General features: G+C 43.3%; 1 protein-coding gene across 2 annotated transcripts in view; it reads left to right on the forward strand.

Annotated features, from left to right (window-relative positions):
• The first annotated feature begins 1,508 nt into the window (after positions 1-1,508).
• Positions 1,509-20,314, forward strand: part of FMN2 (formin 2) — a 307,908-nt gene continuing 289,102 nt past the window's right edge. For both annotated transcript variants that reach the window (XM_012738321.3, XM_075995507.1), the window contains exon 1: positions 1,509-3,139. In XM_012738321.3, the coding sequence (XP_012593775.2) occupies positions 1,567-3,139 (1,573 nt within the window). In that variant the 5' untranslated portion in view covers positions 1,509-1,566. The remainder of the gene's footprint in view (positions 3,140-20,314) is intronic.

The raw sequence follows: 20,314 nt of genomic DNA on the forward strand, positions 1-20,314 counted from the left end.
ACAGGACCAACTTTTTGTTTTGTTTGTTTTGTTTTCGATAAGGATCATTGAGGAAGGTTTAAAATGTTGGTTCATAATATGCAAAGGAATATCACACGTTTGCTTGCCACATTGAAACTGCATTGTATAATATGTAGTACTGTTCCCTCCTCTGGGTTATTTAGAAATATTAACAAGTTGGATAGCTATCCATATTTTCAAAGTGGTTAACAATGAACTTCTAACTTAAATACTTGTAACATTTATAATAGTAATGTCACTTTAATCTTGGTTTACTGCTCAAAGCTTCTTGAGATATCAATGATGTTTTTTAAATACTTTAAAAATATTTATTTAAATAAATAATTGAAACGGTCACAAAATGTACAATGAGGGAAAGTGTTTATACTAATATTGAGGTCAAAGTGTTAAGAAACTCCGTCACAGGACAAACTGTGCCTGGAAGGGTTTGCTTGGGAAAGTGGTGGTTTATAGCATAAAATCTGATTTTTGTGTGTTTGTGCCAAGGGTGTTTCCTTTCTGGTTTTTTCCCCCCCTTTTTATAGGCGGCCACAATAGTGACATGTTTAATATTGATGAGTTTGACCTCCTGGGAGTTATAGTATAGGCACCCTTTTTGAATACAAATGCTGTTTAATTTATATGGAAAACACATAGAATTTGGAGATTAGCATTTTAATCAACTCTAATCTCAGTATTTTCTGCCTCCCCCACCTCTCCTTTTTCTGTCTTTAAAAAAAAAGTTCCATAAACCAACTATGGAAATGACAGCTAATGTCCTCTCTCGGACACGCGGGGCCTGTGTGCAACATAAAAGCAGCAGCATGTGTAGTAAACCATATGTTCAATCGCATTAACAGTGTTGGGGGGGGGTGACCAATTATTTAAGAAACAGAACAATCTATTCATCCGACAAATATTTCCTGAAGAGCCTTGCAGAGGCAGGCAGGGGGTTACGTACGCGGCCGTGATATGACGGCCCCTTTCTGAACTGGAATTTATTTGGCTTCCGTTTTCCAGCTCCCCCCGTGTAAAACTTGCTTCTTTTTTTCTTGCACTTTTCTCGTGGCAGGTGCGGGAGCTGTGAAGTTCGCGGTGCGTCTTCCACCTGACGAGTTCTCCTCCTCCGTCCGGGCGGGGACGATGCATCCGATCCGCACGGTGGAAGTGCAAGTGCCCAGGCTGGAGGAGAGGGTTTTCGCGCGCAGGTTCTGCGCGGGGCCGGGCGGGGGCGGGCGCGGCGCGCGGGGGGCCGGGCCCGCGCCGCGTCCCGCGCAGCCATTGGCGGCCGCCGCGCGCCGCCCCGAGCACGTCCGCGCCCCGCCGGCCCCGAGCCGCAGCAGCAGCAGCCGCAGCGCGGGCGGCCGCCGCGCATTCTGCAAAGCGGCGGCGGAGGCGAGCCGGGCCGGCCGGGCGCGCGTCGGCCTCCCCTCGCAGCCTCTGCGCGCCGCGCCGCCTGACTCGGCCCGGAGACGCCCGCGGCCCGCGCCCGGGGCCGAGGAGGGCCGGCATGGCCTGAGTGCCCGGGGCGCGGCGGCGGCGGCGGCAAAGCGGCCGGAGGGCGCCATGGGGAACCAGGACGGGAAGCTGAAGAGGAGCGCAGGTGATGCCTCGCACGAAGGCGGCGGCGGCGGCGGCGCCGAGGATGCTCCGGGGCCCAGGGACGTGGAGGCCACAAAGAAGGGGAGCGGGGGCAAGAAGGCGCTGGGCAAGCACGGCAAGGGCGGCGGGGGCGGCGGCGGGGAGCCCGGCAAGAAGAAGAGCAAGTCGGACTCCAGAGCCTCGGTGTTCTCCAACCTGCGGATCAGGAAGAACCTGTCCAAGGGGAAGGGCGCCGCGGGCTCCCGCGAGGATGTGCTGGACGCGCAGGCCCTGCAGACCGGGGAGCTGGACAGCGCTCACTCCCTGCTCACCAAGACGCCCGACCTCAGCCTCTCGGCGGACGAGGCGGGCCTGTCGGACACCGAGTGTGCGGACCCTTTTGAGGTGACCCGCGCGGGGCGTCCCCGGCCTGCCGAGGCGGGGGTCGGCGGCCGGGCGGTCGCCGAGGATTTGGAAACTGCAGCGGGGGCGCAGGATGGACAAAGGACCAGTTCGGGTTCGGACACGGACATCTACAGCTTCCACTCGGCCACGGAGCAGGAGGATTTGCTTTCAGACATCCAGCAGGCGATCCGCCTGCAGCAGCAGCAGCAGCAGCTGCGGCTCCAGGGCTCCGAGGAGCCCGCAGCGCCCCCCGCCGCCACCTCCCCTCTGCCTGGGGCCTTCCTGGGCCTGGACCAGTTCCTGCGGGGGCCGAGCGGCGGGGCTGGGGGAGCCCGGGACAGTGTGGACGCGGAGCAGGCGCTGGCCGCGCTCTCCGACCCGCCCGAGAGCCGGGTCGCTGAGCCCCCCGTGCCCGCGCGGCCGCGGTCCCCGGGCGGCCTCCCCTCCTCCGAGGCGCCCGGCCTCGCGGGGGCCCGAGACTCGCCCTCGTCCACGGCCTTCCCGTTTCCCGAGGCCGGGCCCGGGGAGAGCGCGGCCGGGGCGCCGGTGCGGAGGGCTGGGGACACGGACGAGGAGGGCGAGGAGGATGCGTTTGAGGATGCCCGCCGAGGCTCTCCGGGCGAGGAGTGGGGCGGGGTGGTGGGAGAGGAGGCCCCGCCGCCGAGGCCGGAGGGGGAGCCGGGGGAGGGGGCGCGAGGGCCCGGCACCCCCACCGGCGCCTCCCTGCCCGGCAGCCCCGCGCCCAGCCCGCGCTGTTTCAAGCCCTACCCGCTCATCACCCCCTGCTACATCAAGACCACCACTCGGCAGCTCAGCTCGCCCAATCACTCCCCGTCCCAGTCCCCTAGCCAGAGCCCCAGCATCAAGAGGCGGCCGGAGCCCTCCCTGAGTCGGGGGCCCAGAGCTGCCCTGGCCTCCGCGGCCGCCCCGGCCAAAAAGCACCGGGTGGACGGCGGCCTCGCGGGCGGCCTGAGCCGCTCTGCGGACTGGACCGAGGAGCTGGGCGGCCGCTCGCCCCGGCCGGGAGGCTCCGCGCACCTGCTGGAGTGCGGAGTGGCCGCGGGAGGCGGCGACGGGGGGGTGTCCCCGGCACCCGCCACCAAGGCGTCCGGGGCATCCGCGGCTGCAGATGGCTTCCAGAATGTGTTCACAGGTGAGTGCACCCGGCTCCTGGCCGCCAGGTCGCACGTCGCCTGCCAATCAGGGCCTTCCGCCCCCCTCCCTCCTCGGGCTCTGAAAGGCTCTGACCTGCTAGTGGCGGCAGGTCTCTTCTTCATAAGGAATCCTGTTCTTCCCACCTAACCCCCTCGGCGAAGTGCCTTGGACGTGTGCTTGTTGGTTTTCTGTTTTCTTACAAGGTCTTGTAGGAAACAACTTAGTTGTGTCCGACCTAAGTCATCTCAAGAAAAGGATGCTCTGTCCATTTATTTGCCCGAACATCTGCTGTTCTCCATGCTCAGGGTCACGCCAAGCAGATAAAACAACTTTTTTGCCTTATTAGCTAAGCCATCCTTCTCTTTCCCTCCCCATCACCACAGCATCAGAAAGAATAAGCTGGTTCATGGTGTTTTTGCGAGGGTCAGGGTTGGAGGCACAAATCATTCATTCCAGTACTGTCCAAAGGCGATCTCTGACCGCTCTAATGCATACGTGTATGTATGTGTATGTAAATGTAGACATGCACCTGTAATATGTAGCTCCTATCTTGCAGCAGTCCAGGTTCTGCTACTTAGCGAAATTAAGTGGTCACTTCCGTTCGCTGATACAAGCAAATCTGATATGCACTATTAGAAAATTAATAAATAAATGGAATAGTAGGGATAATTTTCATTTCATTTCATGATCCAGTCAGAACAGGCTGTCGTTTGGAGGTAGTGAAGGCGATGGAGAAGGTCAAAAGCACACCTGGTCCAACTGATAACCTCTCCTGCTTACAGCATTTGTTACAGACTCTCACACTCAGGCAGCACAAAGCACAGCTAAAGGATCAGTTTACTGTGGTCAGTCTCAAGCAGTGGAATGAGTTTATCCTTGCTTGCTGGCTTATAGGTCCCAAGGCCTTCCCCTCAGAGCCCACTGGTAAAGTTTCTTCTATTTGTTTCCCATTTACTTAACATCTACTTTTGATTATTGAATGCAATAGAGTGTTAGAGTTTAATGAATAGGAAAGAAGAAAAAGAAAACTTGTGTGAGTGTTGGTAGGTTTGTGTTAAATATTTGATTAAAATATTCAAGTGCCATATGAAAATTTTAAAATCTATTATTTTAGTAAATAGGTTATCTATAAGACATTACCCTGCATGAAATTTCTCAGGGAGGACAGCTACTTTTTAGCTGGCTAAATGCTATTAATGTGGTAGCTACTTTTATTGACCACATTTTTATTTTCAACTATGGGCTTTTATTTGGCAATTGTAGAATCGTATACTTAAAAGTTGATTTTTCTATTCGTTTCACATGCTCTTTTTTCTTCATTTCCACCCTTCTCTATTGTATAGATTCAGTTAAAAGGAATGTCTGTATTTTTATACCCACTAGATAAATTATAAGAAACATGCGAAACAACAACAAAAAAAAACATTTTTTTTTTTTGAGACAGAGTCTCGCTTTCTTGCCTAGGCTAGAGTGAGTGCCGTGGCGTCAGCCTAGCTCACAGCAACCTCAAACTCCTGGGCTCAAGTGATCCTCCTGCCTCAGCCTCCCGAGTAGCTGGGACTACAGGCATGTGCCACCATGCCCGGCTGATTTTTATATTATATATATTAGTTGGCCAATTAATTTCTTTCTATTTTTATGGTAGAGATGGGGTCTTGCTCAGGCTGGTTTTGAACTCCTGACCTTGAGCAATCCGCCCGCCTTGGCCTCCCAGAGTGCTGGGATTACAGGCGTGAGCCACCGCGCCCGGCAAAAAAAGACATTTTTGATGGATGAAGATTGGAAAGTTCTTGAGTTAAGTTTTGTGAATTTAATGTTGGTGAGAAGTTGTGGATTTTCTCTTTAGTTAACATTTGTACATTTTTCTAAAACTGAAAATAATTCACCATCATTAAGATTATCAATCGTTAACATTAATGATTGATAATTTTAATGTAGCTTAAGGCTTTGGAGATTTATTCATTTAATTCATTTAGCAAATATCCGTATATTTGCATATATATGTATATACACATATCTGTATATACATGCACATGTAGATATATATGTGTGTATATACATATGTGTGTGAGATATATACATATATACATATATCTCATACATACATTGTGCCAGCCACATTGTACCAGGCAATATGCTGGATGGTAGGTAATACACAGACCATTAAATCATGGTTCTGCCTTTCTAGGGCTCACTGACAAAATGAAGAAGTGACATGAAATAAATACAGTGCACAGTGTGCAGAGAGCATCAAGGATGCAGTGGCTGGCTTATCTCCTTGGCAGGGGGTGAGGAAAGAAGACTTGACAGAGGAGGATTGAATAGAGTCCTGAAAAATCACAGGACTCTAAATAGGTTGAAGGTTTGTTTTCTGGTCTTAAAAAAAGTGTCTTCTTAGGCCGGGCGCGGTGGCTCACGCCTGTAATCCCAGCACTCTGGGAGGCCGAGGCGGGCGGATTGCTCAAGGTCAGGAGTTCAAAACCAGCCTGAGCGAGACCCCGTCTCTACCATAAAAATAGAAAGAAATTAATTGGCCAACTAATATATATAATATAAAAATCAGCCGGGCATGGTGGTGCATGCCTGTAGTCCCAGCTACTCGGGAGGCTGAGGCAGGAGGATTGCTTGAGCCCAGGAGTTTGAGGTTGCTGTGAGCTAGGCTGACGCCACGGCACTCACTCTAGCCTAGGCAAGAAAGCGAGACTCTGTCTCAAAAAAAACAAAAAAACCAAAAAAAGTGTCTTCTTCAAACTTGCATTTTATTTTAATTTGCTAAATATTTCCAAATTTGAAATTTGGTACTCTTAAAGGATTCCTGATCAAGAAGCATCTAGGTTTTGTTGACATCTTTAGGCATATATATATATTTTTTTAATGGGCAGAGAAAAAGTGCAGAGTTAGTCATTTTAATGTGGATATCACCCACTTTGTATTTGATGGTTGAATAAAACTGGTCAGGGATCAGCAGATAAATGTTTTGTGTAGCAGCTTCCATGTATTTATCTCATTCACTTGGCAATGTTCAGGAAAAAAAAAAATCAGCAGGTTTAACCTAACCTTATTATAACTGGTGGGGAAGTGGAGGTAGAGAAGGAGGTGAAATAACTTCCTCAAGGTCATGCTGTGATTCATTCACAGGAAGAGCCAGAAATAGAAGTTAAGTCTACTGATTCAAGTCTGAATGTCCTTGCTTATTACTCCTGTTTGGGTGTTCAGAGCTTTAAGATGATATGTAGAATAAAAACTGTTTCTAAAACTGTTATAGGACTTAGGGCCTTTACTTATGAGGTTTTCCAGTTTCTGTTTTTAATAAGGTGTTCTCTTTTAATGGTTGAACATCTGGCCTTCCTTGGGGGCTGGATGAAGGGTGGTTGTTGGCCAGAGTGAACCAGATCTTCTCTAAGCAGCTCTCGTGGAAACTATTCTTCTGGTGGTAGAGTGAATGCAGACTGACACAGGCCTCTGTTTCTCAGCTGTTGACTCTTGTCTTGTCATCTGGCATTACATTTTATTCTTTACTGTCCTCTGCTGTTTTTTATGGGTGTCTTGGAAATTACCAGAGGGTTGGGGAATACTAGCATTGTCCTTGGGGAATCGTTTCTTTTGGTCTTAATTTTGCATGTATTTGAATCAATTAATTGCCAGCTGCCTCCGAAGCAGGTGATCATTATATCTATAAGCTTCCATAAGGTTCTTTTATTTTTAAACCATAGAATGAGAGTTGTCAGCTCTGTAGGAAGGAACAGATGTTTTTCGCTTTTTACTGCCTTCCAAATGTAGGGAGAAAATTCAAGTGAAAAGGGATCTCCGTGGTGCATGTTTGTGTCTCTCTGGTAGATATAAAAACATTTAGCTATAAGGGAGAATAAAACTTTATCTTGTTTTAGCTATTAAGAAACCGATGATGTCTTAGGCCATTGCATTTAAATATTTCACAATTAATTTGTTTGAAATAGATCTTTTTCAGTGTTTAGTTAAAAAAAAAAATGCTTCTGAAATTTGAGAGGTTCCTTGACACATTAAGTATAATAGAAGCTTGGTACTAGAGTTTTGCAGTAATTAAAGTTTAGATATCTAACATGTTAGATTTGTGATGCTAAATCACTTTTGATTGGAATCTTTCCAAAGTCACTTATGTGCTTATCTTTTTTTAAACACATAGAATGAAAGTTTAATCTGTTTTAAATGGCTTAATATCATCTTCAGGAACATCATTTTTACATCTTATGAAAACATTAGTGATGTCCTCAATAGCTATTGAAGTGTGTAGGTTGGTGGCTTCAGTTTGCAGTTTCTGTTTTTGTGTCTATATAGTTTCTTGACTCTTTCTTTGCTGTCAGCTATTTACTCTTAGAGCTATCATCATTCTCAACTCGGCCCCCAATTCCTTGTAATTTCATTTTTCTGATCAATTTGTTGCTGGCTTGTAAATCCCGTGATTATGATATTAGCTATATTTATTGCACTTCTACTAAATGCCAGGCTCTGTGTTGCTTCATTACTTAATTATCTCTAATCCTTATAACAGTCTTGAAGTGTAGCTGTTTATACTAATTTTTCCAATGAGCAAACCAAGGCTCAGACAAGTGAGGTATCTTGCCTAAGGGCATTAAGCTAGTAAGTGGCCCATTTATGATATGCCCATAGAAAATCAAACCTGATGTTAACTTGTATCAGATAAAATCAAGTGGATCAGTGAGTTTTTAGACAGCTAGCTAATTGATAAAGTGTGTGAGCTTTAGAACTTGGATTGTGTAACCCTGATTTTGGCCTTTCTAAAGGTTATCTTGATTTTTTTTTGTATCAATGGAGAGAAGAAGGATCCACTCTAGGACTACACATTTTCTCATATGGCTTGTTAAATTGTTACACTGAATTTTTTAAGGCTAGGAGCGGTATGATTTCTAGTAGTAGCACCTGACAGAGTACAGATGTCCAATTAATGTTTAATAAACGAATGAAGGTCAGAATTATCCCTGAGATATATTATGTCTTACTATAAAAGAAAAGGGGTTTATAGGAATGATATCCTTTTCCCTAAATACTGCCTTACTCGGTTCCATATATCAGAGCAGAATTTGGCCGCATAAGCTAGGACAGGAAGCACTGCTCTTAAATCATTTTAGATTGGTCTGAAGCATCCTTTCTCATGGTTTCTTTAGGACTATGGTTTGGATTGAAGTCAAGTACCCCAGTAGCTTCAGTGATGGCTTTTAATGACTGCTTTATGGGTTGAGGACTGGCCTACTTTTAAGTGCATTCAGTCATTTGGATATAAGCCATGAGTATTTGAAGTGGAACAGGTACTTTTAGTGCTTTTCCTTCTGATCCTATTTAAAAGGTGCAGAAAATATACAGTTGGGTGATGGTAGCAGTAGTTATTCTAACTACTATTATTCTAGGTATATTTGCGCCCCAGCTTTGCTGTTTAGCTAAGTGACTCTCAAGTAGTTTTTCCTCATATCTATGAAGGTAGAGGAGTAATTTCAAGTTGATAATGTTAAAATTAAATGAGTTACTGTATTTAAAGCCCCTACAACTCTGCCTGGTACAGGAGAGGCACTCAGTTGGTGCTAATTGCTCTCCTGAACTGATTTATTATTTTAATAAACTTCATTGTTCCAAGTGTTTAAAACCAAATTATTTTTAAAGCAAAACAACTCTGAAATTGTATAAAAAAGACTTGCCAAGATGTGAATTGACCAGATACCAGTTGAAAATTTATATTTCTAGTTACTAGGGCTTTTCTTTTTGAAAATTATTTAATGCATCATGTTTTATTTTTCTTTCTTTCTTTTTTTTCATTTTCTATGATTGTTAGCATTTTTTTCTCACTTTATCAGAGAATTTGGTTTTCTTAAGGGTTTGGATAAGGAAAGCATATGATGGGAGTGTGGCTGTGAGATTGGGGGGGCGGTCGGGGAAGAGGAGGCAGCAGTTGACACCCTCGGTGTTTATGTCTGCATGGCATCTGGCTGCCACTGACTGACTTTGCAGCTTTACCCTCCTACGAGTTCCTTCATGAACTCTCTACTTTAGACAAACTGATCTGTTTACTGTTCTGTGAACTTGCATTTCATTTTCCCTGCCTTTGTGCCTTTGTCTCAGTTTTGCTCTCTTGGAACACATAATTTGTCTCTTTTGATTTAGCATCTTGAAAAGGGCTGATTCCTCTGTGTATTTTCTAGAGAGACCTTGCTGGTTGTCATCCCATTGTCTTTGTACTTAATGTCTATATCGTATTAAATATGCTTCTTGGATTTAGGGATTCTTTTGGTCTTCTTTCTCGCCTCCCTCTGGCTTTCCTTCCCCCTTGCCTGCTCACCTGATTCCGTCCATTCATTCAATGTCTACTCTTCAGTTAATCCATCCACAAATACCTATCCCCTTGTTGTGTGCCAGTCAATGTGATAGGCAAGGAATACACTGAGGTCTTGGTGAATATTTTGTCTCCATTGGGAGGTGGGCGTGTGATATAGATGAGTTGGGTGTCCAGGCTTTCTGTTGGCAACAAGAACTAGTTGAATTTAAGCTGGAAAATTGCAAACCTTTCTCAGCAGCCAAAATGAATTAGGTCCACTGAGGAGTGATTGAATCAGTGGTGGAGGTAGAACGATACTTTGGTGTAGAACTTGTGTTGAGAGAAGAACGTTTATTCTTGTTGCTGCGGGTTCATTTTTAAATAGTAATGATATTACAGTAACACTGAGCTTCCAAATATAAATTTTATTGGTAATGAAAGAAGAGGTAAAGGGAATAGAGAAAGTTCTGTTGCTCTGTTTATTCCTGCTTTTGTATTATAAGTAATGACCTGATGTTAATGAAATTTAGCATTAAGGGACCATTAGGAAGAAACAAATAAGTACTGCCTGTGACTTGATGGTTGTTGGATATAATTTTAGTGACTGAAAACTTTCCAAGGCCCTTTAATATTAAAACTGTAAATATACAGAAAATATGACTTCTCAATTTGCAATTTTAGTTAATAGAACAACGTAGTTATAACAACAAAATTATAGGAACAAATAATAATGGTTTACTGGATGCTTTAAGAAGATGTTAACCGGAGACTCTGTCTCAAAAAAAAAAAATAAAAAGAAGATGTTAACTGTGCTAGAAAAGCATTATCCTTTTGGCACCTGCTCCACTATGGGGGAGAGAGAGGGAAAATTTATATCTTCCTCCTTTATAAAGATGTGCTTGGATGTGACGATTGTGTGAGCAAATTGCCGCCACTCTTCTGTGATCTAGTCAAGCTCTAGCGTACCACGGATCCATTAGAAGCTTTATTATTGTTATGCCAGAGCTCTAGCAGGCTGAAAATAGTGCTCTTATTCTCAGGAGCCATAGAATAACTTCTTGAGAAAAGCAAGCCTGTATTGTGTTTTAAAATTATGCTTAAAATGGGTAAATACTACTCACTTAGGTTTCTTTTTGCACTTCATGCAGAAGGATTCTTTGTTGCAGTACTCGGAAGTTAACAGTGGACATGAGTGGACAGTAATTCTGTATCATTGACATGGTTGTTTTAGGTACACAGGAGAGGAAAGAATGTTTATCAGTAAGCTACTATCAGCACTAGGGCAAGAGAGAATGTTGAGAAGTCTTTCAATCTACTGCCCCTTTCAGTTTTGTCACTGGTTTCCTGTAAGACACTGAGGAATAATTTCTTCCTAATACCCTGGTTTCCCAGGTTGGGAATGTGAATGAATGCAACCTTGCTGGGAATGTCTTCCTTCAGGTCCCTTTCAACACTGCGATCCTGTAGAAATGATGGGTCTGGCGGGTACCTTTTCTGCCTAATAATGATAAATCTGCATATTTAGAGCTTTTCTTGATTGTTGGAGCAGAACAAAATCCCTGTGCTGGAGGATCCATTGGAATAACGATGCCTTGGGTATGTGATAGTTGATGGTGGGAGCAGTAATATTTTGACGTTGATAGTTTTGACCAATTTTTGATTCATGCCAAAGGAGATTCAAATGGGTTGGGCCGTGATTATCTGATGTGAATGTAGGGCCTTGCATTTTCCAACCCAGATGCAGTGATTATTGTGTACAGTGGCCGATCCTGTTTTATGAAAGTACTTGAAAGGGAAAGCTGTGCTGTGCAATGTATGACCCAAAGATGTAGAGTATATTGAGTCTTTCTAACATTGGCACAAAATATACTGAGCAAGTCCTTCTAGACTCATTATCTGCAGTGTGAGTCGTCTCCTATTCTTGGATGGATTAAAGGCTTTGCATTTTTCCTTACAGATTAAACTGCTCAATAAAAGCAGTACCATTAATTCTCTTACTTCAATATACTTTAATGTATTGGTTTTTGTTATATTTTCAGTTTTTCCTGCTGTTCCATATGCTTACTCAAATAATGTTTGTGAGTCTATGGTATTCCATTTAGAAATTTGCATTTACATTAAAAATTTCTTACAGATTAGAAGGGTAAAAAGTTTTGAAAGTTCCTAGGTATTTTACTTTTGTAAAAAAAAAAAAAAAAGTTTTATTGGCCTTAAAGAAGTATAGCTTGTTTAAGCCTAGTAAGAGGAAAATGGACTAGAACAGAACTATTTCAGGGTCACAAATAAATGCATTAGAATACTCTGTGGAGAGTTTTTTAAGCCATGGGTCTCTTTATTATTAAGATACAAATCTTTTAAAAGTGTGATAAAAGAAATGGGATAACAATAGGGACAATCTTTTGCAACTCATTTTCAAACTTATATTCTTGTAGATAATTGGTCCCTCTTTTCCCTGTAAACCAATACTTGCCTGTGTGGAGAAGATAGGTTATGTGAGCTCTCTGTGGGAAGTGCTACATTTTGCAACTCACCAAGATGTTCTTCTACAAGCCAATTATATCTTACTGTGCTTGCAGTGCTATTTTGGTTAAATGGCTTCGAGGGTATAAAATGTTTGGGTGGTAGCCTTGCAGCTTCTTTCAGGATATAGGGTTTGATCTGGCTCTCTTCTATTTTTAGAAAAATCCAGAAGTGTGTTGACTCTGTTAGGCTCAATATTTTGGGGATAGGCATAGGCGGTTGGATAAGAACTGCACTGATTTAGGTAGAGAGACATTTGACTGGGCCGACAATGTTATATAAGTGAAAAGGTGATTTCAGAAGTCTTTAATCTGGGACTTGGATTATTTCTCTACGGAGACTCATTTAACTCTAAATTCATAGATCATTTTCATATCGTCTACTTAGGGATAATAAAGGGTGGGCATGTGGCTTTAGATTTAGCTTTAGGCTAAACCTCTAAGGTTGAGTGCCCAATTTCCTTTTGTAGGTACCTCTCGGCTTCATTCCCAACTTCAGTTACCAGTGGATTGCTAGATCTTTACCTCCAGTTCTTATCTCTCTTCTGGGCATCAAACACATCTCACTTAGACATCACAGGTCTAGTATATTCACTGTGTCTAAAACTATACTTATTATTTTCCCCATCCTCTCTACTCTCTCTTCCTGGGTCTCCCAGTCAAGGGATTGCTGTCTAGCCCTGCCATATTCCTTGATTCTTTCATCCTTCTCATGCTTCACACCCAATTATTCTTTCCATCTTCTCTATTCTTTTCCCAAATATCTCTTTAATATGTCTTCTAATTTCTATTCCCATTACCAGTACCCTTCCTAATTCAGATCCCTGTCAGTAGTTCTCCTCTTGCCCACAGCCTGGCTCTTCTCCACTCCATTCTGCACAAGGCACGAGAGTAAACTATTTAAAATACAAATTTGAACAGGCTAGTCCCAGTTTAGAAACATTTCATTGTTCCCCTCCCTATTGCCTTGAGGCTAAAGTATAAATTCTTTAATGCATATATATTAAATATGTTAATATAGACAATACGTTCTGTATCTTATATAAATTATTATATCTTATACATATAGATTATGGGTAATAGACTAGATATATTTTAATATGTATTAACATTGAATGCTCTGCAGTTTTGCCCCCGCATTTTTCAGTCTCTGTTTTCCTCACTTTGTCCTAAGTGCATCAGTCATTCTTCTCACATTCTCCCTGATAGTTTTAGGTATTGTTGACACTCTCTCTCCCTAGTCCTCAGAGAAAAACAGAATCCATTTAGTCATATTCCTCAGTTCATGACACTCTCCCATCATTAGTCCCTGCAAAACTCATTTTGTCCTTGTTGTATTTCTGTGTTTTCATTTCCCATTCTGATTCTTCGTGTAGACAGAGAGAACTGCTTTTATGTCTTTGGCAGCCTTGAAATCGTAGGTATTTTAATAAAGTATGTGATAGTTCTGTTTATGATGAGTTTATACAAATACTCTGAGTTGTAGACCTCATGCTATTGCTTTTTCCCCCCCTAAAACTCAGCTGCCTTTGGGAAAAAAGATGTGCAAAGTTTTCTGGGTGAATTTCCATCCAGTTTATTTCTCCCTATACTGCTCTATAGTATCCCCAAGGGTGGAAGTTCTGCCTGCCAGGTTGTGCAACACCAGGGGACACTGTTCACCTTGTCTCTTATGTGCTTCATGTTCCCCTAGAGTTGCAGTGTGGTGGCTCTGGGTGCATTCTCTGGATTTCATTTAAACATTTTCACGGTAATGAACATCTAGATTCCTGTACTACTTGGTCACCACAGAAAACACTCTGATGAATATTCCCGTACAGAATGCTATGTGAGAATTTCTCTGGGATGTACATTCAGGAGTGGGATTGCTAGGTCATCAAATAAATGTTTACTGAATTTATCTAGGTCATTAGTTTCCAGAATGTCTTCCTAGTTTACGCTCCATTACCACAGCGAATTAGCATTGTCTAATTTCCGCTAATCCAAGAGGGAAAGTGGTATCTTGTTTTTCTTTTTACTCTGTATTTATCTGATGACTAATGCCTTTGAGAAAATTTTTAGCCATTTGAGTTTACCCTTCTGTGAATTGCCTGTTCATATCCTTTTACATTTCTCTGTTAGATTTCCTGATTTTTGTTGTTTATTCACAGGTGCTCTTTGCATATTCTAGATATTCTATTACCAATGTTAGAGATATGATGGAGTGTCACTCAGCCTCCTTCTGGTCTTCTTTCTATACATTAAAGGCCAGAAATCTAAAAATTACATTTTTTTCAGAGTTTCTTAGAGGTTGGGTTTCAGATGTGATTTAGGTTTGTTGAATTTGTGCCAGATATGGAAGGCTTTGGTGAGGCCAGAGATGGACCTCCCTTGTTTCTTCGACTGGCAAGCACAGCTGAAGAACTGTCTAATTCTTCCAGGGCAATGTTAGCAGGGATCTAGAGTCCAGGCACTAGCTTTACATAGGCCTAGGGTGGGGCGTGGTTCATCCATGCAGCTGGTGTAGCTGGTAGCAGGAACAACATAGTTCTGGAGGTCCCAGAGGTCCCGTCCAGTGATGAGGCTCCCTGATCCTAGCAGGGGAAGTGTGCTTTTAGAGCCCAGGACTTTAGATCATAGAAGAGATGGCCACTTCTTTGGTGGCCTGGTCCTATCTATGGCTTTGTGAATGATTTCTAAAAAGATTCTAAAACCCTTTTTCTTCAGGCTTTCTAAGATTCTGTAAACAAAATACTAGTAAATCTCTTCCTATTTAAACAATTTGGAGTGGCTTTAGTTCTATGTAATCATTGAATCTTGAAATATAGAATCTGTTTTAGATATTGCAAATATCGTCCCCTGATAATTAACTTTCTTTTAAATTTGTAACGTCCTTGGTTGAACAGAAATACTGAATTATGATATAATCAAATCTATTTTTAACCTATGGTTTGTGCTATTTTTGTCTTAAGAAATTCTCTTTTTCCTAAGTTATAAAAATTCTGTCTTCTATAGTCGTCTATTAACTTTGTCATTTCACCTTTTACATTTAAGTCTTTGCTCTAAAGCCCTTCTGAGTGTATGGTATAATGTAGGGATCTGTTTCTGTTTTTCTCCAGATGGCAAGCCAGTTTTTCCAGCACCATCTACTAAATAGTCTTTTACTCATTGATTTTTGATATCACCTTTATGTCATTCCCATATATAGATAAGTCTGTTTCTGAGGTTTCTATTCTTTCCTTTTATGTGTGTTTTTCTGTCTTTGCCAAGTACCATATGGTACTTGTGACTTATAAATGTGACTTTGCAATATGTCTGATGATCTCAAAGAGAAGTATTTTTAAAAGTTGACTTAGTCCATCAACATGGACCTTATAGTCTTCCATATAAATTTAGAATAGGTTGTCAGAATTTCTCTAAAAAACCTGATGGTGTTTGGGATTTTATTAAATTTATAGATTGAATTGAGGACTATTGTCACTTTTATATCATCTTTTCCAAGAATGGGAAAGAGCTCTTTGTTTATTCAGATCATCTTTTATGTCCCTTTAATAGAGTTTAAACTTTCTTCCATAGAAGGTTTGTATTTCCTTTCTTGAGCTACTTTCTGGATACTTCATATGCTTTTATCACTAATAGAAATGGAAACCTTCTTGTTTTATTTCTAGTTGATTATTGTTTGGATAAAGAAATAGTTTCAGTGGTAAGTAATGTATGAGTTCCCTTATGAATGTTTTTTTAAACCCGAAGTTTATTTAGTAATGTCTAGAGTTTATAGTCATGTGGGATTTTAGAGGAAGTCCTTTTATTTTTTTACAGAAAAATAATAGAAACATAATCATATAACATAGTATACATTGAGTAAATTCTTTTGAAATTATTATGACTTTTTTGGCATTCTTTATGATCAGTTTTTGTGGTTGTTCTATGATTTCTTTGGGGAGCCATAATCCTAAAATCCAGAAACATTACTAACATTTAAAATTAGTAGGTTGTATTTTACATTCCACATTAATAAAATCTCTGTATTTAAAAAAGCATCATCTAAACAACTGTATAATATTTTATCCAATCAGAAAAACACTCATCCCTGAGTATCCATCCCATACTTCTCCCTAGTTTGCCTTCTGCCTTTTGGGCTGTCTTTTAAACACCTTCATATATATTATCTTCGTCCACCTAACCCTTATTAATTAAATGCTCCTTTCCCCCTGGCTTCATATGTAGTCCATCTGAACATCCACCCTGAGGAAGCCTTTCTCTGTATGTTGATAACTCCAAATTCAAATGTCTAGCTCAGATCTCTCTTGTGAATTCAAAATGCAAATTTCATATTGTCTTTTAAAAATCTTTATATGGATTTGAGAGCGGTTTCAAACTGAACTTATCTTTCCTTCAAATTCAACCTGCTCCTTTATATATTGGTGGATTCTTTCTTGGTGGAGGATAATACCGTCATATGCAACCCTTCATCCAGTTCCTTAAGCCGGAAATCTGGGAGTGTTTTTGCAAGTCGGCCAAGCTGCCCTGCCTTCCTTCTTCCTATATCCAGTCAGTCACTACATCTTGTTAAAATTTGCCTTGAAAATATATTTTTAAATACTCATCCCCGTATTTCCAGGAGGATTTTTTTTAACACTAGTCTTCAAATTTTCCAGTAGTTCCCCATTGACTACAAGGAAAAATGCAAAGCCTGAGATGTGTTTGGGATGGAGGAGCTAGATTTGCTAGCAGTTGGTCAATGTAAGGCAGGCTGTGCTTGATAGAATGTCCAGGCTCAGGATGGGGGTCTTGAGAGAAGTGATGATTTCAGTTACTGGAGATGCTAAAGCAGACTGGGTGAAGATCTAAGGGGGTGGTCACAGCCTTGGAGAGACTGAACCTGATGGCCACTGATGTCCCTTTCCACTAGAAGAGTCGATGTTCTTTGCCATGAAAAATCAGAGCAGCATCTATGGTCTGTGTGACTCATTTTGTTTGTTCTCTCTTTTTTTTTTTTTTTTTTTTTGATACTGCTTTAAATATGGAAAACTCCCCAGCTAAATGTATTTTAGAAAACTGCCATTTATTAGATTCGCTCTTATGGATTTAACTTAATGGATGTTAAAATTAAGATTTTTTTTTTATTTTAAAGCATTTTCCTCTGACATTTCTATAACATTTTCCTTTGAATCTTGATTTATTTCAAGATCTTTTAAATAAATACCAAAAACAAAAAAAAAAATCCATACTGTGTCATGGTGTCAGAGTAGAAGACTTAGAAGACAGAGCTGAGACCGGATGCAGAGGCTTGCAAAGTGGGTGCAGGTGTTAAAATAAACAACTCACAGGCAGAAGCTAACTAGGATACCAGACTAGGAGAGGATGCAAGGGCTTGCAGACTGGGTGCAAGAATTCAAGTCTAACTATGGGGGCTGATAACCACAGACAAGAACCGGCTTCAACAGGCTTGTCAGCTATCTAGGTCACCTTGCATGTACTTTGGCTAATTACAATATCATTTACATAGTGGTTTTAAAAGTTCTCTACCCTTGAAATTTCCATGACAGTGTTCCCAAACAACTATATAAAGTATAAAAATGGGAGGGAACCCAATTGTAGGAATAACTACCCAAATTTTCAGTAAAAACCAACCCCAAAGGCTTGAAAATTCCTCCCCTTAATTAGTGAGACTTTAGAAACCCAAAGACCCCTTCCTTTGGGGGCAGCTGCTCTTTTTCAGCCTGCCAGCTCTTTCTCTCTTGAAGAGTGCAGACTTTCACTCTTGCTTTCAATAAAAGCTGCTTGCTTTTGCTCATCTGTGGTGGGTCCTGGAATTCTTTCCTTCTGATGATCACCAAGAACCTAAAAGAACCGTCAGTCAGGGGCCTGTGACATCTCCATGGCGATCCAGGCAGGACATGGTGCATAAGCTTTGACTTGACTGCCATATTGTACTTCGAGGTTAGCACATTCTTGTGTCTCACGCTTTCGCAGTTTCTCGGTGAGTGACAGGTGCATAACCTCGCTCCATCTGGCTGATGGTAGCTCCCCCAAACTGGGGTGGCAGAGGGTCACTCCTCAGGCCTTGAAGATTCAAACTGTCGCCAGACACTGGGTGACACCAGCCCAGGGAGCTGGTGGGGGATTTCCCTGCACCATGCAGGAGTCCAGATACTGACTCCCTAAGCCATGGCAATTGGTGCCTCGCCTCTGCTGCTAGACTTCATTCTCACTTCTCTGTACTGCGTCCCCCTATCTGGGGACAAGACGCTTACGGGTTAATATGCAGCTTTGCAAGGCGAGGAAGCCACTGCGCTCTTGCCCTTATGTTAGCCAGCTTCCCTCTGTTTGCTGTGTTTGTGCTAGATTCCTGTGGAAGGATTATGAGCACAGACAGGGTGACCCAAGGGAAAGGGAACTCGGGCTGTGGTCTTTCCTGATCAGACATTTGATCGAATGCCAAAAACCAGATGTGGTTTCGTATAATAAAACCCGTATGCAGGTCAGTTCCACCGGGACAGAGAAAAAGCTCTATGATCTCAAATGTTACATAAAAGGATAAAAGAAGAGGTTTCTAGACACAAAAATCTCTGCTTCCTTTAACTACCTTGCCAGGGCTAAAGGTGCTCCGTCAGATCTGGGAAAGAGGATAGTGGGATCATCAGAGGTCTTGGAACCTGAGAAATATGAGTTCTAGGGAAATACACCCCAGCGTAGGACTACTAATAATTGAACATGGCCCATACCTCAAAAACCTGCACAATTCCTCACAGTAGTCCCTGGGTTCGTGGATGTTGGGGCAGGGATAGGGCCTCCCCCAGGGCCATGGCTGCCAGGCAAGGAGGAGGGTCCAGGGACACCCAGACTCCCCAAGGCCACACAGCTGGCCATGGATGCCATCATGACAGGTAACACACAGGGGAGAGGATGGGGATGCCCATAGCCACACGCCGGTGAGCCCCCGAGGAGCTTCTGGAAGATTCTTATGATCCTTTCCTTTTTTCCTTTCCTTTCCCTAAACGCCTCTGGGGGACTCCATTGCAACCCCTTCTTCTTCCTTTTATCAAGGTCTTGTCCAGAGAGCCAGAGAAATGGGCCATACTCCCTCCATCCCAAGGGACTCCTCCCTCAGCTGCATTCTCCAAAATTGGGCACCCTTTAAATTAGATGGCATACAAAGAAAGAAACTCATATTCCTATATAACACTGCCTGGCCCCAACATAAGCTGGGGGAGGGGGAGGCCTGGCTGGTCAACTGGAGCAGACGTCCTCAAACTATGGCCCACGGGCCACATGCAGCCCGAGTGCAGCCCACCGAGGACATTTATCCAGCCCACCGGGTGTTTTTGCTGCCGCTGCCTGTCCTGCTTAGCAGCCGACTTGTCCCGGGCCCACAGTGCGCATGTGTGGAATGCACGCCGCACTCTCCAACGGCCCTCCAACGGTCTGAGGGACAGCGAACTGGCCCCCTGTTTAAAAAGTTTGAGGACCCCTGAACTGGAGTCTACACTATACTACTATCCTCTAAATAGACTTATTTTGCAACTCATAGAAAAAAATGGTCCAAATTCCCTCATGTTCAGGCATTCATGGCCTTATGGGAAAACCCAGAGGCATGAAACCTTGCACCCTAGCACATCGCCATGTAAAACTAGATATTCCTAAGTCTTAGGACCTAAACTGTGTACCTTCTTCTGATCCTGTTTCGGAAAACACTAGAGCCCCCTTGGAGCCTCCCAAACAGGCACTGGGACCTACTGAGGCAATTCCAGCCCCTGTCCCTGAATCCCTATCCTACCACCCACCAATATAGCCTCAACTTCCTGGCCCTAAGCATGGGCCTTGCACTCCCGTACCTTTTATGGAGGTGGCCACTGGCCAAGGGGCCACCGCCAGAGTACATGTTCCTTTTTCTGTGTCAGACCTCAAACAGTGCTGGACCAGCCTTGGCCAGTTTCCTGAGGACCCAGGAAAGTGCACTGAGGAATTTCAGAGCCTGACCCTTTCCTCTGATTTCACATGGAGAGACCTTCATGTAATTCGTTCTCGCTGTTGCCCCCTAGAGGAGAAAATGTGTATTAGGGCCCAGGCGCAAGCTTTTGCAGACACCTTAAGTGCTGCCCGACCTCTCCAAGTACCCCCTTGGAATGACACCTGTTGCTGTCCGATCCCAATGGGAGCTACTAATGGGGCAGCAGGGAGTGAGACTCAGAGGCCACATGGCCGTGTGTCTCATAGAGGGAATGGAAAGGTACATCACTCGGCCGTAAACATAAGGTGGGAGAGGGGACACAGCCCTGATGACCTTTGTGAGGCTTGACTGGATGATGCCATCCACAAACATACTAATGTAGACCCAACAACCCTGAGAGAATTGTAGTGCTGGGGACTC

This window comes from Microcebus murinus, chromosome 19 (genome assembly GCF_040939455.1).
Source record: "Microcebus murinus isolate Inina chromosome 19, M.murinus_Inina_mat1.0, whole genome shotgun sequence".
Lineage (NCBI taxonomy): Eukaryota > Metazoa > Chordata > Mammalia > Primates > Cheirogaleidae > Microcebus > Microcebus murinus.